This window comes from Microcaecilia unicolor, chromosome 7 (assembly GCF_901765095.1).
Source record: "Microcaecilia unicolor chromosome 7, aMicUni1.1, whole genome shotgun sequence".
NCBI lineage: Eukaryota > Metazoa > Chordata > Amphibia > Gymnophiona > Siphonopidae > Microcaecilia > Microcaecilia unicolor.
In genome coordinates, this window is record NC_044037.1 from 159,330,385 (window position 1) to 159,354,349 (window position 23,965).

General features: G+C 44.0%; 1 protein-coding gene across 2 annotated transcripts in view; it reads right to left on the reverse strand.

Annotated features, from left to right (window-relative positions):
• Positions 1 to 23,965, reverse strand: part of FASTKD2 (FAST kinase domains 2) — a 211,549-nt gene that overhangs the window by 133,668 nt on the left and 53,916 nt on the right. For both annotated transcript variants that reach the window (XM_030209830.1, XM_030209829.1), the window contains exon 4: positions 6,510 to 6,618. In XM_030209830.1, coding sequence (XP_030065690.1) covers positions 6,510 to 6,618 — 109 coding nt within the window. The remainder of the gene's footprint in view (positions 1 to 6,509; positions 6,619 to 23,965) is intronic.

Here is a 23,965-nt window from a genome sequence, read left to right on the forward strand (position 1 = left end):
GATACCAAACTCTCTAATAGGGTGGACACCCTGGAGGGTGTGGATGGTATGAAGAAGAATCTAGCGAAGCTTGAAGAATGGTCCGATAAATGGCAACTAAGATTTAATGCTAAGAAATGCAGGGTCATGCACTTGGGGTACAAGAATCCAAGGGAACAGTACATTATAGGGGGTGAAGTGCTTATGTGCACGAAAGAAGAACGGGACTTGGGGGTGATTGTGTCTGATGACCTTATGACGGCCAAACAGGTAGAAAAGGCGAAGGCCAAAGCCAGAAAGATGCTTGGGTGCATAAGGAGAGGGATGACCAGCATGAAAAAAGAGGTAACAGTGCCCTTGTATAAGTCTCTGGTGAGGCCCCATTTAGAGTAATGCATGCAATTCTGGAGACCGCACCTACGGAAAGAAATAAACAGGATGGAGTCGGTCCAGAGGGCAGCTACAAAATTAGTAAGCAGTCTGTCGTAAAACATATAGGGACAGGCTTAGGAACCTCAACATGTATACGCTGGAAGAGAGGCGAGAGAGAAGGGATATGATAGAGATGTTTAAATATTTCAGTGGCATTAATATACAGGAGGTGAGCCTTTTTCAAATGAAGGAAAACTCTGGAATGAGGGGGCATACGATGAAGTTAAGAGGAAATAGACTTAGGAAGAATCTAAGAAAATACTCTTTCACCAAAAGGGTGGTGGATGCGTGGAATGGCCTCCTGGTGGAGGTTGTGGAGACAAGGACTGTGTTAGAATTTATGAAAGCTTGGGACAGGCATGTGAGAGACCTTAGGAAAGGAAGAGTTAGTGGTTACTGAGGACGGGCAGACTGGATGGGCCATTTGGCCCTTATCTGCCATCATGTTTCTATGTATATAAAAACAGGCACATTTTTGACAATTTTTATAAGTGTCCTGTTATAAAATTACCCTTACAATGGGAGCAAATCTTCAGTTAGCAGGCCTCATAGACCTTTAGAGCAGAACTGGATTCTGGGAAATTACATAGGACATACGGTCAGCATAGGTTCTCTCTTGTGTGTCTTGTCTATACTGAAATTACATGGAGCAAGGACCACCTCACTTGCATCTGTATGGTACTGTGTACAACTTGTGAGGTGGGGCTCATTTTCAAAACAAAAAAAAAAAAGTCCAAAAAAAGTCATAAAGTGGCAGGAGGACATTTTTCTCTTAAAAATGTCCAAGTTGCAATTTTCAACACCCTGATTTTAGACGTTTTGCTCCATGGTTTGTCCAAATTTCAAAGGGGCGTGTTTTGGGCGGGACATGGGTGGCACCAAGAGAGACATTTTCTACAATAATGGAACAAAATGAAAATGTCTACAGTCAAAATTAAAGACTTTTTGGCTACATCTGTTTCAGTCACAACTAAGTGACCAAAAGGTGCCCTAAATGACCACTGGAGGGATTAAGGTATAACTCCCCTCTCTCCTCCAGTGGTCACTGACCCCTTCCCAGCCCCCTAAGATGTGACAGTGACTGTACATACCAGGCTCTATGACAGCTTCAGATATGATGGTCATTCCTATTAAAGCAGGTCCCAGGAGTAGCCTAGTGGTCAGGGCAGTAGACTGTAGAGAAGGGGACCCAAGCCTATCTCCCGCTCTAATTGGTACACTTGTGGTGGAACATGAGAGCCCTTCAAAAAGACTAAATACCTACTGTATCTACATATAGGTGACATCTGAAGTCATAAGGCATGAACATTGAGATGAGGGCACATGCCTGCAGGGAAGTGTGCATGACAATTATCAAGTGACAACTAAAAGCCATTTGATTGGCTGATGGCTCAAAGAGGAATTTTAGCCAAGACGCGTTCAAAGACTTGGTAAGCGAAATTCTGAATGCTTTTATTTTTTTGGTAGAAGAAAAACAGGTGTGTGTGTGGGAGCTGAGAAATACTGACTCCTAAATAAAATGTTCTCCTTAGATAGGAAGGGTGAGTGATTTGTGAAAATACACTTTGCCAGGTTTAGATTGAAAGACTTATCAGTAAGGGATAAATTTATAATCCTCATATACTGAAATATGATGATTTAGCTGTTTCCTTTAGGCTTTCATCTGTTTTAATTCTGTTGACATCTGTGAAGCTATGGGAATGGGGGTGAGTTTGAGATAGACAGTGGAGATGCTGGAGGGGAGGGAGGGAGAGGGAGAGAGGGAGAAACATGGGACCCAGCTTCGACTTATACATAAGCCACAGCATTTTTGGCCATTTTTAGTCCCAAAACTGCCCTTGACTTATACACGAGTATATATGGTATTACCTTATTAAATCCTCATCACATGGGTTTCAACATGACCAATGAAAAATAAAAGATACACGTGGAGGAGCATAATCGAAAGGGACGCCCACGTTTTGCGGAGGACATCCTCACAAAACGTCCCAATGGAGGGGCAGGGAAACCCGTATTATCGAAACAAGATGGACATCCATCTTTCGTTTCGATAATACGGTCAGGGACGCCCAAATCTTGACATTTAGGTCGTCCTTAGAAATGGTCGTCCCTAGACTTGGTCGTTTCTAATTTTCAATGATAATGGAAACCAAGGATGCCCATCTCAGAAACGACCAAATGCAAGCCCTTTGGTCGTGGGAGGAGCCAGCACTCGTAGTGCACTGGTCCCCCAGATGTGCCAGGACACCAACCGGGCACCCTAGGGGGCACTGCAGTGGACTTCATAAATTGCTCCCTGGTACACAGCTCCCTTAGTGCCGAGCACCCCAAACCACCCCAAAACCCACTTGTACACCACTACCATAGCCCTTACAGGTGAAGGGGGGCACCTAGATGTGGATAGCGGGTTTATGGTGGGTTTTGGAGGGCTCATATTTACCACCACAAGTGTAACAGTAGGGGGGATGGGCCTGGGTCCGCCTGCCTGAATGAAGTGCACTGCACCCACTAAAACTGCTCCAGGGACCTGCATACTGCTGAGATGGACTTGAGTATGACATTTGAGGCTGGCACAAAATATTTTGAAAGATTTTTTTTAAGGGTGGGAGGGGGTTAGTGACCACTGGGGGAGTAAGGGGAGGTCATCTGGTCAGTTCAGGCACCTTTTTGTGCCTTGGTCGTAAGAAAAACAGGACCAGGTAAAGTCTTCCAAATGCTCGTCAGGGACGCCTTTTTTTTCATTATGGGTCGAGGACGTCCATGTGTTAGGCATGCCCAAGTCCCGCCTTTCCTACGCCTGACATGCCCCTGTGAACTTTGGTCGTCCCTGCGACGGAAAGCAGTCGGGGTCGCCCAAAATCGGCTTTCGATTATACCGATTTGGACGACCCTGTGAGAAGGATGCCCATCTTCCGATTTGTGTTGAAAGATGGGCGTCCTTCTCTTTCGAAAATAAGCCTGATAAGTCTTACATCTGTACCACAAACTCTACTGATGAATTAATTATTTGATAAATAAAACATTTTGTACAGCCCCTCTGAAGGGACACTACCTTGTAAGTGGTGGAGGGGCTTCCGTGTTTCAATGACTCAGAGGGCTATGCTGAAGGGTTACCCATATCAGACAGGCCTCTGAGGAGAAACCAGACAAAGAGTGTCCCAAACTGGAGGATCCAAGATGGTGTCGAGGGAGGATGTACATTAGTTGAGTTCCCATTTTACACCAGAATACCTGAAGAAGTAGGCGCGCTCCCCAGAGAATGGGGAAGAAGAAAGGCAAAGCCGTGGTGTTGTCCTCCTCGAACACGGCTAGGGTTCCCACCACTTCTCAGTCTACTTTGGAGAGATTCGGGGTCATAACATCGGGGATATCGGTTCCTGTTTCGGGGAACAGCAAGGCTTTATTGCCGAATCTCAGTGGAGAGGGAGTGACTTTGAGTCCCCCTGTTGGCATGACCTCTCCAAGACCGGAAACAGTAACGCTTCGCTATGGAGGACGACAGTGGAAACGCCCGAAGTGGGTTAGGATTTTCACGCGATCCGAGGAGGTCCTGGCGCAGCATTGACTCCGGATAATAAACCAACTGGGGGATTGGAAAGTGAGCTCTTCCCCCCCCCCCCCCCCCCCGAAGATATCTGGAGCAGTTTCTGTGGAGAAATTGGACCTGGTGAAGCCAAACAATGTCACAATGGACGCACTATGGGAAGTGCTGCAGAGTGTGACTAACTCTCTTCTTCAGATGTCAAATATTTTTTAGGAATAAATATGTGATTATATCAATACTTATCTAACAAAGTCGAAGTCCAAGATAAAAAAATAAAGACTTTGATTTTGGAAATGGTTTCTCTACGAAAATCAGTTAATCTAGTAATGAAGGACAATTATGTTTCTTGTAAAAAATTAGAACTTCTGGAGAACCAATTAAGGAAAAATAACTTGAGAAAGATACATTTTCCTAAAATACCCTGTATATAGAGTTATATTATTAGTGACTTTTGCCTTTGATTTAGATAGGAACAATGTTTTGAAATTGTATTTCCGACATATGGCTGATAGTTTTTTTGGGTTCAATGATAAATATATTTCCTGACATATCAAGGGAATCGCAGACTAGGAGGTGTGAACTCTTGGCTTTTAAGCTACTACTACTACTATTTAGCATTTCTATAGCACTACAAGGCGTACACAGCGCTGCACAAACATAGAAGAAAGACAGTCCCTGCTCAAAGAGCTTACAATCTAATAGACAAAAAATAAATAAAGTAAGCAAATCAAATCAATTAATGTGAACGGGAAGGAAAGAGGAGGGTAGGTGGAGGCGAGTGGTTACAAGTGGTTACGAGTCAAAAGCAATGTTAAAGAGGTGGGCTTTCAGTCTAGATTTAAAGGTGGCCAAGGATGGAGCAAGACGTAGAGGCTCAGGAAGTTTATTCCAGGCGTAGGGTGAGACAGAAGGTGCGAAGTCTGGAGTTGGCAGTAGTGGAGAAGGGAACAGATAAGAAGGATTTATCCATGGAGCGGAGTGCACGGGAAGGGGTGTAGGGAAGGACGAGTGTGGAGAGATACTGGGGAGCAGCAGAGTGAGTACATTTATAGGTTAGTAGAAGAAGTTTGAACAGGATGCGAAACGGATAGGGAGCCAGTGAAGGGTCTTGAGGAGAGGGGTAGTATGAGTAAAGCGACCCTGGCGGAAGACGAGACGGGCAGCAGAGTTTTGAACCGACTGGAGAGGGGAGAGGTGACTAAGTGGGAGGCCAGCAAGAAGCAGATTGCAGTAGTCTAAACGAGAGGTGACAAGGGTGTGGATGAGGGTTTTGGTAGAGTGCTCGGAAAGAAAGGGGCGGATTTTACGGATGTTGTAAAGAAAGAAACGACAGGTCTTGGCAATCTGCTGGATATGAGCAGAGAAGGAGAGAGAAGAGTCAAAGATGACCCCAAGGTTTCGAGCTGAGGAGACAGGGAGAATGAGAGAGCCATCAACAGAAAACGGGGGGAGCGGGGAGATGGGTTTGGGGGGGGAAATGAGAAGCTCGGTTTTGGTCATATTTAATTTCAGGTGGCGTTGAGACATCCAGACAGCAATGTCAGACAAGCACGCTGAAACTTTGGTTTGGATGCAAGGTGAGATATCAGGGGTAGAAAGGTAGATTTGGGAGTCATCAGCATAGAGATGGTAGGAAAAGCCATGGGATGAGATTAATGAACCAAGGGAAGAAGTGTAGATAGAAAAGAGGAGGGGACCAAGAACAGAACCCTGAGGTACGCCGACAGGCAGAGGGATAGAAGTAGAAGAGGATCCACCAGAGTGAACACTAAAGGTGCAGAGGGAGAGGTAGGAAGAGAACCAGGAAAGGACAGAGCCCTGGAATCCAAGTGAGGACAGGGTATCGAGAAGTATGCTGTGATCGACAGTGTCAAAAGCAGCGGAAAGATCAAGAAGAATGAGGATGGAATATTGACCTCTGGATTTAGCCAGTAATAGGTCATTGGAGACTTTAGTAAGCGCAGTTTCGGTTGAGTGGAGAGGGCGAAAACCAGATTGTAGTGGGTCAAGAATAGCATGTGAGGAGAGAATCATTGCCCTAGGTGGGACCTTCCTAGAGCGATTCCCTTGTAAGTGTTTTATTTCCTGATTACTTATTTGTTGAACCCAAGAAATTATAAGAGTTTGTGGAATTAAAAGAACAGATGAGGAACTCTCTGCAGCAACTTCCTTTAAGTTACCACTGTACCGGCTGCATATTTTCTGGTGGATCCTCAGAAAATATGAATTGTAAGATTAACCATTCTGTGTTTTTCTTATTTTCTTTGAGATTGTTTTCCTGATCTTGGATCCCCCAATTGTAGACTAACAAAGATGATATTTTTCCTTAATGTTTGTTTTAATTGATATTTTCTCTTTTCTTTCCCATTTATGTATTGGACATAAATGTAATATAAAATGAATAAATAAAATAATTTAAAAAAAAACACATTTTGTACAGCATAGGCAGTCATGGATTGACTGAACACAGATTATATGGTTTCCTGCCCAATTATCTGAATTCCACCAACAACCTGCAGGAATGACTCAGATGAGCAGAGTAATGTGTGCATACCTCCAATTTCTTTTTGAGAGAGAGTGGAGCATCTTTCCCAATGCACCTCATCATGGTCTGCAATGAAAGTACACTCATAATTTTCGGGATCCAGAGCTCTACAAGTAACCTGTTACATAAAGGAAACAGAATCAATTATGTGTTATCTGTAAAGGGTATTTTTAAAGGCTGGGTGGTTAATTTAAATGAAGCTTTGTTGTATGACCTGTATGTTTTATATTTGGTTTTGTTTTTAACCCTTGAGGCACCACTGATTGCAAAGTGTATATCCATTTCTGATCACGCTGAAAAAGCCTTCGTCGCATGTCTCCTCTTTGTTATGTGAACCTCAGTTGTTCCAACACCTTGCATTGTAAATCAGAAAACTTATGCTGTTTTTCCAAAAAATGTGTAACCAACTGGTGATGCCTCAAGGGTTAAATGTAGCGAATGAGTAGAAACTCTTTTGTAACAGCTGGTGAGTTTTACATTAGGACATCCTGCATTTTAGGTATGACACCATGGTATAAAATCTCGGCATCTGGAGGGTGCCAATCGCCATTTTGTGAGTGCCGGTAGCTGAATTTTTTTTCCTTGGAAGCTGCAAGTTTCTGTTATCTTGGATGAACTGTAACATAATCATGTTTTCCCCTGAAGCAGCCTGAAGAGGTAGGAAACCCCTGTTGGGATTTGGAAGTAAGGAAGTTCAATTGGATGCTACCATGTAAAGATGAAAGAGAGACTATGATGTCCAAGATAAGTGCCATATGTATTTTTGTCAGCACAATTTTCATATGCTAATTTCAGCTTATTTTGTATCTTTGAAGGATGTTTTGTCATTTTGAAAAAAGAAGAATATAAGTGGAGGTTTTGCCTTACACGTGGGTGTGTCTCCTACTTTGACTGGTCTTTTTTTCTCCACTTTATATATTACTAGTAATAGAAATCAAACAAAATAAAACATGGAAAAGAAAATAAGATGATACCTTTTTTATTGGACATAACTTAATACATTTCTTGATTAGCTTTCGAAGGTTGTCCTTCTTCGTCAGATCGGAAAGGTAAAATTATGTATCATACCTGATAATTTTCTTTCCATTAATCATAGCTGATCAATCCATAGACTGGTGGGTTGTGTCCATCTACCAGCAGGTGGAGATACAGAGCAATCCATTTGCCTCCCTATATGTGGTCATGTGCTGCCGGAAACTCCTCAGTATGTCGATATCAAAGCTCCATCCGCAGGACTCAGCACTTGGAGAATTACACCCACAAAGGGACACTCTGCCCAGCTCACCACCGCCGAAACGGGGGAGGGGAATTAACCCAGCTCATCCCCACACAAGTGGGGGAGGGGAATCCGTCCAGCTCATCCCCGCGGAGCGGGGGAGGGACACCACACCCGCCGATGCGGGGGGGGGGGGGGGGGGGATCTGGCTTATCCTGCAACCGCGGGAGGAGCTGACTGACCCTAACACCGCCGAAGCGGGAGGGGTACAAAGCTGCCCTACAGCCGCACGAAGCGGGAGGGAGCGCCGGCAGAATTTAGGTCTCAATCCAGCCCCGTAAAACGGAGGGGAGAGGAATGCAGCAGCTCACTGTAACACAAAATCGTCTCAACTCCCGAAGAATCCAATTGAAAAAACTTGAACACGAAGTCCTCCTGAACAGGAACTGACGACTAAACTTGAACCTGAAATGCAACCAGAATATAAACAGTACAGATATCTGGGAGGGGCTATGGATTGATCAGCTATGATTAATGGAAAGAAAATTATCAGGTATGATACATAATTTTACCTTCCATATCATCATGCTGATCAATCCATAGACTGGTGGGATGTACCGAAGCAGTACTCACCCAGGGCGGGACACAGAAATCCCTGACCGCAACACTGAAGCTCCAAACCGGGCCTCCGCCCGAGTAGCCACAGTCAAGCGGTAATGTCTGGAGAAGGTATGAGCCGATGCCCAAGTTGCCGCCCTACAAATCTCTTCCAAGGAGACGGACTCGGCCTCTGCCATCGAGGCCGCCTGTGCTCCAGTGGAGTGAGCCTTCAGCTGGATAGGTGGCACCTTCCCTGCGGCCACATAAGCCGCTGCAATGGGTTCCTGACCCATCGTGCCACTGTAGACTTGGCAGCCTGCAGACCCTTACGAGGACCTGCGAACAGCACAAACAGATGATCCGACTTCCGAAATCATTAGTCACTTCCAAGTATCTGATGATGACTCATCTCGCATCTAAATATTTGAGAGCAGAGTACTCCTCTGGGTAGTCCTCCCTACAAAAGGAGGGTAGACAGAGCTGCTGATTCACATGGAAGCGAGGACCAATCTTGGGCAGGAAGGAAGGCACTGTGCGAATAGACACTCCTGCCTCAGTGAACTGCAGAAAGGGCTCTCGACATGATAGCGCCTGGAGCTCGGAAACTCTTCTGGCTGAAGTGATAGCCACCAAAAGACTGCTTTCAACGTCAATTCTTTCAGAGATGCCCTCGACAAGGGTTCACAAGGCGGCTTCTGCAAGGCTCTTAGCACCAGATTGAGATTCCACGCAGGTACCACTGCGTGCAGAGGAGGGCGCAGGTGAATAACTCTCTTGAGAAAGCACACCACATCTGGCTGCAATGCCAGGGAAACACCCTTCAGGTGACCCCTGAAGCAAGAGCCGCTACCTGGACCTTAAGGGAACTGAGCGACAGGCCTTTTTCCAGACCTTCTTGCAGGAACGCCAACACTGATGAAACTGGAGCAGTGAAGGGAGAAAGTGAGCCTGCCTCACACCACGATGCAAGGTACGCCAAACTCTGGTGTAATCAGTAGAAGTACAGCGCTTCCTCGCTCTCAGCATAGTGGCGATGACCTTGTCTGAGAAGCTCTGCTTGCTCCGACGCTGCCGCTCAATAGTCAGGCCGTAAGACCAAAGGGGGAGGGATCCTCCATCACCACGGGACCCTGATGCAACAGGCCCTGCTCCGCTGGCCTCTGCAGAGGTCCGTCCACTGAGAGCCTGATCAAGTCCGCATACCAGGGACGTCTGGGCCAATCCGGACTCACCAGGATTATCCGGCCCGGATGCTTTGCCACCCGGCCTAGCACCCTGCCCAACATGGGTCAAGGCGGAAACACAAAGAGGAGCTCCTGTGTTGGCCACTGTGGGAGAAGAGCATCTACTCCCAGAGATCGAGGGTTCCGTCCTCTGCTGACAAAGCGCGGCACTTGGCACTTGGCTTAAGACGCCATCAGATCTAGGCTCGGCTGGCCCCAGCGCTTCGTGATGTCCAAGAACACCTGAGCAATATTCATGACTCCCGCAATGTGGGCCAACGACAGCTGTTCCAGGTTTGCTTCCGCCCACAGGCTTAGCTTCATGGCCTCCTTGGCTAGAGGGGCGCTCCTGGTACCTCCCCGGCGATTGACATAGGCCACAGCCGTGGCATTGTCCGACAGGACCCGTACTGGCTTCAGCACCAGGCCCGGGAGAAACTCCAAAGGCGCCAACCGAATGGCTCTGAGTTCCAGGAGGTTGATAGACCACTCTGCCTCTGCAGGGGACCAGAGCCCCTGCGCTGTCCTTCCCAAGCAGTGGGCTCTTCAGCCCCACAAAGAGGCGTCCGCCGTGACGAAAACCCACTCCGGGGTCACAAGAGGCATTCCTGCGGACGGCCTGTCTGGCCTAAGCCACCAGCTCAGCGCCTTGCGCACCGCTGGATCCAAGGGAAGGCGCACAGCGTAATCCTCCGAAGCTGGAGTCCATCACTGCAGCAGAGAGAGCTGTATAGGTCTCATATGGGCCCTGACCCAGGGCACTACTTCCATCGTGGCCGTCATAGAGCCCAACAGCTGCCCATAGTCCCGAGCCCGAAGAGAAGAGGCTGCTAGGAACTTGTCCACCTGAGCCTGAAGCTTGACAATCCGATTGTCTGGCAGGAACACTCTGCCCACTTGGGGGTCGAATCGAACTCCCAGATAATCCAGGGACTGAGTCGGGCGCAGCTGGCTTTTCTCCCAGTTGATGATCCACCTCAGGGAGCTCAAAAGAGCAATCACCCAGTCTGAAGCTCTGCCGCACTCTGCATAAGAGGGGGCTCAGATCAACCAGTTGTCCAGATAAGGATGGACTTGTACTCCTTTCTTGCGTAGGAAGGCCGCAATGACCACCATAACTTGGAGAAGGTCCGCGGAGCAGTAGCCAACCCGAAAGGGAGGGCTCTGAACTGGGAGTGTCCTCAGAACTGCAAAACGCGGAAAGCGTTGATGAGGAGGCCAGATGGGAATATGCAAGTAAGCTTCCTTGATGTCCAAGGATGCCAGGAACTCCCCTGCCTGCACTGCCGCTATAACAGAGCGGAGAGCCTCCATCCGGAAGTGCCGAACTTCCAAGGCCCGATTGACCCCTTTGACCCCTTGAGGTCGAGGATAGGCCGGACAAAACCTCCTTTCTTAGGTACCATAAAGTAAATGGAGTAACGTCCCTTGCCAGGGTGAACTTCTGGCACCGGAACGACCGCACCCAGGCGGATCAGATTGTCCAAAGTCTGCTGCACTGTCACAGCTTGACCGGAGACTTGCAGGGAGAGTGCACAAACCCGATTCTTAAGGGTCGGCAGAACTCTAGCTTGTAGCTGTCTCTGATGACTTCCAGCACTCAAGCGTCTGAAGTTACCCTGGTCCACTAGCCCAGAAACGAGGATAGGCGTCCTCCAATCTGCTCTGGGCCATGAACCAGCGCCCCGTCATTGGGTACGAGACCCTGGCGGAGGACCGGAGGAGGCACCTCCGGGACGGCGGTCTCTGCGAAAGGAATGCTGCTTGGGGGAGAAATTCCTTTTGATGGAAGAGGGGGTAGAGGAGCTCGACTTGCCCGGGCAATACCGACGGGCTTCCTGAAACCGTCCTTTGGAGGAACCGGGGCGGGCACCACTGGCCCGAGCCCTGACCTCTGGTAACCTCTTGCCCTTAGACGTGCCGAGATCGGTCACAATCTTGTCCAGCTCGACCCCAAAGAGCAACTTGCCTTTAAAAGGCAACTTAGCCAGGCGAGACTTAGAGGCGTGGTCAGCAGACCAATGCTTCAGCCAAAGCCACCGCCGTGCAGAGACTGTCTGAGTCATACCTTTAGCCGAGGCTCTCAAGACATCATACAGCCAGCCTGCCAAGTAGGCCAAGCCCGATTCCAGGGCTGGCCAATCAGCCCTCAAGGAAGGATCCGAGGGGGAAGCCCGCTGCGCGTCAGGCACGCCCTGGCCACATAGGAGCCACAAATTGAGGCCTGTAAACTTAAAACAGCCACCTCGAAGGACGACTTTAAAGCCGCCTCCAAACTCCTGTCTTGGGCGTCCTTTAGGGCCGTGCCACCTTCCACCGGCAACGCCGTTTTCTTAGTCACCGCAGTGATTAAAGAATCCACGGTAGGCCCAAGAAAGGCCTCCCATTCACCTTCAGGCAGAGGATAGAGGCGGGACATAGCCCTAGCCACTTTAAAGCTCGCTTCTGGGAAATCCCATTGAGCCGAAATCAAGGTGTGCATGGCTTCATGCAAGTGGAAGGTTCTAGGCGGGCGCTAGGTCCCCCGCATAATGGCAGAGCCAACAGAGGCTGAGGGAGAGACGTCCTCCGGAGAGGAACTCTTCAAAATGCTCATGGCCTGCACTAACAGGTTGGGCAAATCCTCTGAGCGAAAGATCCGTGCTGCAGAGGGGTCATCCGCTCCATTCGAGCGGGAATCCGTCTCCTCCAAGGAATCCCCAAAGGACCGTTGGGAGAACTCAGATACGCTGCCCTCATCTACATCAGAGGAGACCGAGTCCTCTAGGGCCTGGAAGTCCACCCAAGGGTGTTTGCTTCCGGAGGCCTCAGCCCCTTGATCAGAGGGGGGAGCCGGGGCAGCGTTTATCATAAGAAAAGCCTGATGCAGCAGCAAAATGAACTCAGGGGAGAAACCCCCTAGACTGAGCACTTCTGCCGTCTGGGCCACGGCCCTAGACGCACCCTCAACCGGCACTCGCAAGAGCGGGGGAGAAACATGCTGCACATCCAAAATGGCATCCGGCGTGAAACTCCGAGGAGCCACGCGGGAAGAACGGCGCTTAACTTTCACCGCTTTCTTGCCGTCGCCCGAATCAAGGGCGACCATAGCATTAACGTCTCCCAGCTCGAGGGCGGCCCAAGAAGAAGCCGTCCGAGCAGAGTGGCCGGCCAACATGGAGTGGGCGAGCAGCGGGGGATGGGCGCTTATGGCAGGAAAAACCGCCGCACCGGAGGAAGAACCGGGACACTGACCGGACTCCAAACTGATGCCCAACAAAGGCGATTCAGGCTTTGAAACCCCCGCATCCCCGCTAGATGCACATACAAGCGGTCCGGGGAGCGAATCCTCGCGCCCTCGCCCTCCGACGCCATAAGCCACGTGGAGACCGAACGGGGAACCCCCTGCCCGCTATAAAAAGGTAAAATTACCTGCTTCTTGCTCCGAGCTGTAACGAACTGGTGTCCCAGTGAGCAGCTGCAATAAACGCTGATATCAACGTTGAAATAAACGCCCTTAAAGGACGTCAACATTTTTTTTTTTTTATTTTAAAAGGAGCCAGCGGGAGGGGGGAGAAAAGGAGGGACCTGGCACCACCAGGTTTGCACTTGCTCAAGAAGAGCCCTCAACCCCAGGTACTCAACAAAACCTAAAGATTAGGCTTGGAGACCTAGCCAGAGCTGCTGCTGTGTGTGACCACCACCTGCTGAGATAGAGAACATACTGAGGAGTTTCCGGCAGCACATGACCACATATAGGGAGGCAAAAGGATTGCTCTCTATCTCCACCTGCTGGTAGATGGACACAACCCACCAGTCTATAGATTGATCAGCATGATATGGAATAAGCAAATGTGCTAGCTGACAGTGTATATAAGTGAAAACATTCAAGCATTACTATGACAGTCTGACAGGGTGGGAGGATGGGGGTGGGTAGGAGGTATGCATGGGGACATCAAAGCATATCATTGATATTCTAACAGGATGGGTGTGGATAGGTGAGGGGTGGAGTGATCAACAGAGACATACAGCTTTATGGTTTATAATGGGCTAGGAACCCCAGATCCTTGTTAAGTCCTTTCTGTTGGGTGTTAAAATATTCAATCATTCTGACTTCAAAGGTCTTACGTTCTTGTATGGTTTTAAAGTTACCTTTCAGGATTCTCACTGTGAAGTCACTGGTACAGTGTCCTGGTCCTGTAAAATGCTGACCAACAGGTGTGGGAACCCTACTGGCACCAGTATTGTTCATGTGATGTCTATGTAAATTGAATCTTGTCTTAAGCATCTGGCCTCTTTCTCCAATATAGCATCCTTTGTTACATTTTTTACACTGAATGATATATACCACATTGGAAGATGAGCAAGTGAAAGATCCCTTTATGTTGAATATCTTTCCTTTGTGGATGACTTTGGGGACTTGTGAAATATTTTGGCATAGTTTGCAACTGGATAAATTACAGGGAAGTGTGCCCTTCTGTTCCTTTTCAGTCTGTGATGGAAGTTTACTTCTGATTAGCTTGTGTTTTAAGTTGGGTGGCTGTCGGAAGGCCAGTACTGGTGGGGATGGGAATATCTCTTTCAGTAATTCATCCTCCTGGAGTATAGGTTGTAGATCTATACTCCAGGAGGATGAATTACTGAAAGAGATGCTTGAATGTTTTCACTTATATACACTGTCAGCTAGCACATTTGCTTATTTCCGATCTGACGAAGAAGGGCAACCTTCGAAAGCTAATCAAGAAATGTATTAAGTTATGTCCAATAAAAAAGGTATCATCTTATTTTCTTTTCCATGTTTTATTTTGTTTGATTTCTATTGATAACCTTAAGAGTAGACTAACACGGCTACCACACTCCTCTACTTATATTACTAGTAAAAAAAGGCCCGTTTCTGACAGAAACGAAATGGGCGCTAGCAAGGTTTTCCTCGGAGTGTGTATGTTTGAGAGAGAGAGAGAGAGAGAGAGAGAGTGTGTGTGTGAGAGATGGAGTGTGTGTGTCAGAGAGAATGAGAGAGAGAGAGACAGAGTGTGTGTGTGTGAGAGAGAGACTGTGCAGCCGCTCCTCCTCTCGCCTCTCACGTTGCTGCGTTCCTCCGGGGTCTTACTCCAGGGGCAGTGACGTGGAGGCGAGAGGAGGAGCGGCTGCAGAGCCGATAGCCAGTGCCTGATGGCTGTCTGCGGTGCCGTGCTTGATGTTTAAAAACATTTATGTTTTTTTTTTCTTTTTGTAGTGGCCGCTGCTGCTCAACAGGAGAAGCAGCAGCAGCCGGACAGCGTTACCAGTGGCAGCTGCGGGTGGCAAGGGGGTTGATGTGCTTTGGGGGGGGGGGCTTGGGTGATACGCCGAGGGGGTGTTTGAGTGACGCACTCATAGCTGATTCCCAGGCAGGGGGAGGAGTAGGGAAACACGCTCAAACACCCCCCTCGGCGCATCACCCAAGCTCAGCAACTCCAGAAGCCACGGATACAGGCAGCCACTTTACAACATTGGACATGAGAATTATTATATAGGATAACATTCCCTGAGATACAGAATATATTTATGTAGAAGTTGGATTTGTGTTTATGATTTCAATTACCCCAATATTGACTGGATAAATGCCACAAGAAGAAGGTAAATCCACCAGGGTGGATGAACACAAACTCCCACGTAAACAAGACTACCAAATATGTAGTGGGGAAATGGACCAATGACTGCAGGGAGACGGGACTACGGTAATAAAGGAAACAGCTTTATTCACAGACTTGACACAGTCTAAATTTTTAAAAAACACAAAAACAATAAATTAATGTTAGTATAATGATTATTAAACAAATAAAATAATATTATATTTGTTTTGTTTAATATTTGTTTAATAATAATGAAGACCACCCTGTTCAAGAAGGCGTACCATCCAGACGTTACTTAGTTTCTTTCTTATCTGTTCAGCAAAATTTATGGACCCTAATGTTTTCCCATCATCTTTTATTATCTTTCTTGTCTTAGACGATATGTTTACAATTTATTTTTTTACTATGACATTGTTTAATGATATTATAATGAACAGTAGCCTACCCATGTTATTGTGTAAGCCACATTGAGCCTGCAACTAGTGGGAAAATGTGGGGTGTTAAACAAATAAATATAATATAATACTGGCACAATGTTTTTTTTTTTTTAACATATGTCAACATATATGATAAACATAACGGATGAATGAATAGATAAAAAATAAACTTAATATTTTTGAAACATTTATCAACATATATAAATAAAATACTGAACACAATATTTTTAAGCCTATATTAACATGTATACACAACTTTTATAAATGAATAAATTACACTATGTATGGACAATTAAACTTCTGGAAATTTATGAATATGTATACAAAGAGGCATACTGAAAATTGTATAAAAAGCTCGTAATATAAATATGCATCCAGAATACTAACCAAACCAAATCCTAAGTGTTATTGATAATATTGAACTATAAATAAAAATACAAAAAAAACCACTAAATCAAATCCTAAAATATGTAGATAATGTTGTGCATTATACTAACATGTATTCACAACGACTTACTAGATAAATCAAATGTATTGATATCCAACAAGAAACATAATTTTGAATAATTATGCAATACACAAATAGTATTGTTTGAAAAAAAGAACAAAAAATAAATAATAAAAAAATAAGAATAATAAAAATTGAAAAAATATATTCTGTAATAAAGTATAACATGTGAACCTAAGAAAAAATCATTTTTTGACCCAAAGTATAATATCTAATTGACATATGACAGCATTTTGAGTATCTATTTGGTTATCAATAGAAATCAAACAAAGTAAAACATGGAAAAGAAAATAAGATGATACCTTTTTTATTGGACATAACTTAATACATTTCTTGATTAGCTGTCGAAGGTTGCCCTTCTTCGTCAGATCGGAAATAAGCCGATCTGACGAAGAAGGGCAACCTTCGAAAGCTAATCAAGAAATGTATTAAGTTATGTCCAATAAAAAAGGTATCATCTTATTTTCTTTTCCATGTTTTATTTTGTTTGATTTCTATTGATAACCAAATAGATACTCAAAATGCTGTCATATGTCAATTATATATTATACTTTGGGTCAAAAAATGATTCTATTGATAACCTTAAGAGTGGACTAACACGGCTACCACACTCCTCTACTTGAGTATCTATTTGGAAATTGTTTATTACGATGTGATTTTCTATTATGTGACAACATATCAAGCTTGTATTAAAAATCTATTGAAAAAAATAATTACAATGTAATTTTTTAAAATACATTTTTGAAGTGGAGATATATATTGTAAACCTGTTGGTATAAAGCAGTATAGATATTAAAGAGTTTTTTTTTTAAACATAAAAAAATATTATTTATGCGTACACACCTTGAATGATACTCATGAGTTATGAATATTGTTATCAGATTTTCTTAAATGATCCTCATAGCTTGAAAGATGGATACGCTAATGGGTAGTCTGAAGAATAATACAAACATACATATATATAATATCCATATTTGAATATAAATGAATATATGCATATATATGTACAGAGCTGCAATGGAGTATATGTGTGTGTATAATCATGACATCTAATTAAAAGACGAACGAAGGAACAACTATAGATTACATTTTTATGGTTTAGATTTTTGTTTATTTTGGAAGAACAACAAATTGACAAATCAATAAATTGTATCCATTCCAAGTTCCTTTTTATTGAATACATTCATGTAATTTTTTATTATTGCATTTACCAGATATAATTCAAGATTCAGGTTTTTCATTTTTTATTATTTTAATTATTATTTTTTATTTATTTTTTACTATTTTTCATTCTCAATTCAAAAAAATATTTTAATTGGTTATATGTCATATATTTTTAAACTTTATAAACATCGCATTATATTTATGTATAAGTTTATCTTGGAATATTGTTGGAACATACATTGTCAAAAGATTTTTAAAGAAAATAAGCAATGATCTTTCAGCCTTAAGTAATGTATACTACTTATAGCAAAAAAAAATTTTGTGTAATGAACAATTGGATCAAAATGATGTAATATCAATGCTGTATTTGAAATTTAAAAAATGGGTATATTACTTAAGGCTGAAAGATCATAAATGTCATACATTTCATAAATAACAATAGTATCAAAATTCATTAATAAGTGTATTTTTTGTTTATTTTAATACATTTTGCTATACAATAATTTTATCGTTTGAATTTTCTTTCATATAAAATATTCATATTATATTTCTGTAAGAATATATTTTATTTAATTTTAAGATTTTTCATATGCAATTTAATTTATATTTTTTCATTATGTTAAACAATTTTTTTCATTTGAATTTATATAATTATATAAGAAACCCCTTCGGTTCTTTGTCAATATTTAATCAATTAATTTATTTTATTTTATTTCATTACATTAAACATTTTTTTACTTTTTGTATTAATATAAAAAAATACATAAGAGAATTCATTCAAATACGCCCCATTTAACTTTTGAGTAAACATGGATGACAAAGTTCATTTTATTTAGAAAAAAGTTAAATAATCAAAAAACTTTTTCTATTTAAATGCATCATTATATTTTATTTTCTTCAGTCACTAGCCATTAATTTACAATTTATTGCGTTTTTACAGTTTATTTTTTTCAGTCACCAGCCTTATAATTACATGTGATTTGAAAGCAAGCGATTTTATTTATTTATTACATTTGTACCCCGCGCTTTCCCACACAATGCAGGTTCAATGCGGCTTACATAGTAATTCAAAATACAAAGTCTTATAATAGAAATTTCAAAACGGTAATGAAATATTATAAAGTTGAGCTTGATAATGTATGATTAGGATAAGAGAGGGTAGACAGGATAGGATAGTATAAGTTAGGAGAAAAGGGGTAAGGAGGATTAGTGGAGATATACGTCCTTTTTCGAGTGTTATTTTATAGCATCACCACATCAGTATTCACGGATCATTTTAAAGTTTTTTAGTGTATCATCTTATTTACTTGCATTTTTATAGTTTAACTTTTTTAGTCACCAGCCATTAATTTATTATTTAATGCATCACTATATTTTTATTGTCTTCAGTCACCATTCGTTAAAACCTGTAATTATACGTGATTTGAAAGTAACCGGTTTTGACTGGTGGAGACATACATCCATTTTCGAGTGTCATTTTACCGTACTACTGCATTAGTATTAACCAATCATTTTAAAGTTTTTTTTGTTTCATCATCTAATTGCCTCATTTCCGTTTACTTTTGGCACCAAATAAACGTATTTAAACGCCTTGCAACCTAACATACGCTGTTTGTCTTACATAGACTATGCAGATATGCTACACTTTCTATATATTTTTTCCAGAGTCTTTTTCAAGGTATGTTATCACTCCAACAGAGCTAATAAATGTGCATTTTTGTAATTGAGATAATTTTTGGCATGGTTTTTAATTTTTTTATACACTTGTTGATGATGCACGGTGGTGACCAGCATAAAAATTTTAGTATAGATATGTACATATACATATTTTTTTGTTTAGATATTTAATTTCTAATATATTTTACTTATCCCATTTTAATTAAACTTTCAAACTTTGTAATTTTTAAAATTTTTCTAATATGTTTTACACATTTTTATTTAATATATGGATATGGATGTTTCTTCGTTCGTCTTTTAATTAGACGTCATGATCATACACACACATATACTCCATTGCAGCTCTATACAGATATATGCATATATGCATTTATATTCAAATATGGATATTATATATATGTATGTTTGTATTATTCTTCAGACTACCCATTAGCATATCCATCTTTCAAGCTATGAGGATCATTTAAGAAAATCTGATAACAATATTATTTTTTAACCCATGAGGATCATTCAAGGTGTGAACGCATAAATAATATTTTTTTATGTATTTTTTAAAAAACTCTTTAATATCTATACTGCTTTATACCAACAGGTTTACAATATATATCTCCACTTCAAAAATTTATTTTAAAAAATTACATCGTAATTATTTTTTTCAATAGATTTTTAATACAAGCTCGATAGGTTGTCACATAATAGAAAATCACATCGTAATAAACAATTTCCAAATAGATACTCAAAATGCTGTCATATATGTCGATTAGATATTATACTTTGGGTCAAAAAATAATTTTTTCTTAGGTTCACATGTTATACTTATTACAGAATATATTTTTTTCAATTTTTATTTTTATTTTCTTATTCTCATTTTTTATTATTATTTTTTTTTTCAAACAATACTATTTATGTATTGCATAATTATTCAAAATTATGTTTCTTGTTGGATATCAATACATTTATCTAGTAAGTCGTTGTGAATACACGTTAGTATAATGCGTAACATTATCTACATATTTTAGGATTTGATTTAGTGTTTATTTGTATTTTTATTTATAGTTCAATATTATCAATAACTCTTAGGATTTGGTTTGGTTAGTATTCTGGATGCATATTAATTTATATTACAAGCTTTTTATACAATTTTCAATATGCCTCTTTGTATACATATTCATAAATTTCCAGAAGTTAATTGTCCATACATAGTGTAATTTATTCATTTATAAAAGTTGTGTATACATGTTAATATAGGTTTAAAAATATTGTGTTCAGTATTTTATTTATATATGTTGATACGTTTCAAAAATATTAAGTTTATTTTTTATCTATTCATTCATCCGTTATGTTTATCATATATGTTGACATGTTTTTTTTTTTTTTATTAAAACATTGTGCCAGTATCTTATATAATAATTCTCACCTCCAACGTTCTGTCTTGCTGCCTGTGTTCGTGGCTGAGTTGGTCTGCTGGGCTCCGAAGCCAGGCTGACGTCACCTTCCCAGTATGACGTCCACATCAGATCCCGGGGGGAAAAAAAACGAAAACAAACCTCACAGCTGATCCAACCGGCGCCCCCCCCCCCCCCCCCAAACTGCCTCGCACAGATTTCCACTACCTTCCCAGCATGACGTCCACATCTCAACCCGCGGGGGAAAAAACCCCTAAACAAACCTCACAGCTGATCCAACTGGCGCCCCCCCCCCCCCCAAACTGCCTCGCACAGATTTCCACTACCTTACTACTACTACTACTACTACTTAACATTTCTAGAGCGCTACTAGGGTTACGCAGCGCTGTACAATTTAACAAAGAGAGACAGTCCCTGCTCAAAGAGCTTACAATCTAATAGACAAGTGAACGGTCGGTCCGATCGGGGCAGTCAAATTGGGGCAGTCTGGATTCACTGAACGGTAAGGGTTAGGTGCCGAACGCAGCATTGAAGAGGTGGGCTTTAAGCAAAGACTTGAAGATGGGCAGGGAGGGGGCTTGGCGTAAGGGTTCAGGAAGGTTGTTCCAAGCATAGGGTGAGGCGAGGCAGAATGAGCGGAGCCTGGAGTTGGCGGTGGTGGAGAAGGGTACTGAGAGGAGGGATTTATCCTGTGAACGGAGGTTACGGGCGGGAACGTAAGGGGAGATGAGGGTAGAGAGGTAGTGAGGGGCAGCAGACTGAGTGCATTTGTAGGTAAGAAGGAGAAGCTTGAATTGAATGCGGTATCTGATCGGAAGCCAGTGAAGTGACCTGAGGAGAGGGGTGATATGAGTATATCGGTTCTGGCGGAATATGAGACGTGCAGCAGAGTTCTGAACAGACTGAAGGGGGGATAGATGGCTAAGTGGGAGGCCGGTGAGGAGTAAGTTGCAGTAGTCCAGGCGAGAGGTAATGAGAGCGTGGACGAGAGTTCGGGTGGTGTGTTCAGAGAGGAAAGGGCGAATTTTGCTGATGTTAAAGAGGAAGAAGCGACAGGTCTTGGCTATCTGCTGGATATGCGCAGAGAAGGAAAGAGAGGAGTCAAAGATGACTCCGAGGTTGCGGGCAGATGAGACGGGGAGGATGAGGGTGTTATCAACTGAGATAGAAAGTGGAGGAAGAGGAGAAGTGGGTTTTGGTGGAAAGACGATAAGCTCGGTCTTGGACATGTTCAGTTTCAGGTGGCGGTTGGACATCCAGGCAGCAATGTCGGATAAGCAGGCCGATACCTTTGCCTGGGTCTCCGCGGTGATGTCTGGTGTGGAGAGATACAGTTGGGTGTCATCAGCATAGAGATGATACTGGAAACCATGAGATGAGATCAGGGAGCCCAGGGAAGAGGTGTAGATTGAGAAGAGAAGGGGTCCAAGGACCGATCCCTGGGGAACACCAACAGATAAGGGGATGGGGGTGGAGGAAGATCCATGAGAGTGAACTTTGAAGGTGCGGTGGGAGAGATAGGAGGAGAACCAGGAGAGGACAGAGCCCTGGAACCCAAATGAGGACAGTGTGGCAAGAAGTAAGTCATGATTGACAGTGTCAAAAGCAGCGGATAGATCCAGGAGGATGAGGATGGAGTAGTGGCCTCTGGATTTGGCAAGGAACAGGTCATTACAGACTTTAGAAAGTGCTGTTTCTGTCGAGTGAAGAGGGCGAAAACCGGATTGAAGCGGATCAAGGATGGCATGAGAGGAGAGAAAATCAAGGCAGCGGCTGTGGACTGCGCGCTCAAGTGTCTTGGAGAGGAAGGGTAGGAGGGAGATGGGGCGGTAGTTGGAGGGACAGGTAGGGTCTAGTGATGGTTTTTTGAGGAGTGGCGTGACTACAGCATGCTTGAAGGTGTCGGGGACAGTTGCAGTGGAGAGAGAGAGGTTGAGGATATGACAGATGGAGGGGGTGATAGTAGGAGAGATGGTGTTAAGTAAGTTGGTGGGGATGGGATCAGAGGAACAAGTGGTGCATTTTGAGGAGGAAAGAAGGCGGGCGGTTTCCTCCTCGGAGATATCAGGAAAGGAGGAGAAAGAGGTCTGGGTTGGTTGGTTGAGGGAGAGGGTTGAAGGGTGAAGAGGAGGAGGTGGCTTGGTAGTGAACTCAAGGTTGATCTTTTGCACCTTGTCGCGGAAGTAGTCAGCCAGTGATTGAGGAGAGAGTGACGGGGGGGTGGGAGCGGAGGGCACTTTGAGGAGGGAGTTAAGGGTGGCGAAGAGACGACGAGGGTTAGAGCTGAGAGAATTAGTCAATTGGGTGTAATAGTCCTGTTTGGCAAGGAATAGTGAGGACTGGAAGGAGGATAGCATGAATTTGTAGTGAAGGAAATCTGAATGGGTGCGAGATTTCCTCCAGAGGCGTTCAGCAGATCGGGCGCAGGAGCGAAGGTAACGGATGCAAGGGGTCAGCCAGGGCTGGGGATTAGTACGCCTTGTGGGACGGGAGGTGGATGGTGCAAGGGTGTCCAGAGCAGAGGAGAGAGTGGCATTGTAAGCGGAGATAGCCTCGTCAACAGACTCGGAGGACATGATGGAGGGGAGGAGATTAGAAATACTAGATGATAAGGTGGGAGGGTCAATAATCTGGAGATTCCTGGAAGTAGTGGTTAATGTTGGGCGGGGCTGAGGGGGAGGGTGAAGAAGTGTGAAGGTGATCAGGTGATGATCAGAGACAGTATGACGTCCACATCTCAACCCGCCGGGAAAAAAACAAAGAAACCTCACAGCTGATCCAACTGGCGCCCCCCTCCCCAAACTGCCTCGCGCAGATTTCCACTACCTTCCCAGTATAACGTCCACATCTCAACCCACCGGGAAAAAAACAAACAAACCTCACAGCTGATCCAACCGCCCCCCCCCCCCCCCCCAAACTGCCTCGCACATATTTCAAGCACCTCAACCGCCGCCCTCCCGACACACCATACCGCTTGACAGATCCACCGCCCCCCCCCCCCCAAACTGCCTCGCGGATATTTCATGCACCTCAACAGCCGCTCTCCCGGCACAACATACCGCTTGACAGCCAAAACAAAAACAAAGCGTTGAGCCTGTCTGACACCACTGACGCGCTCAACAGCCTCCCAAAAGACCTAACACTGAGAAGGGCACCACGAAGAACAACGGAGAAACGGAACAGAGGGAGGAGACGATCAAAAGGTTAAATGCCTGTTCCCTGTCTTTCTGTCACAGACACTGTAGGGGGCCTGCACCTCGGACGGAAGGGGGGGGGGGTGCCTGCACCTCAGACCACCTCGGACAGAAGGCGGGGGGGGGGGGGGGGGCTGCACCTCGGATGGAAGGAGAGGGAGGGAAGGAGGGGGTGACACGAGGAGACGTTCGCTAGGTTAAATGCCTGTTCCCTGTCTTCCTCAGCTTCCGTTGCACACTCTCTCTCTCTAACACAGACACTGTAGGGGGCCTGCAACTTGGACGCAAGGGGGGCATGTACTTCGGACGGAAGGGGGTCATGGAACTTGGAGCCACACACTAACACACACTCTGTCACACTCTATCTCTCTATCAGACACACACACTCTCTCTCTCTCTCTCTCTCTCTCACACACACACACAGTCTTTCTCTCTCTCTCTGTCTC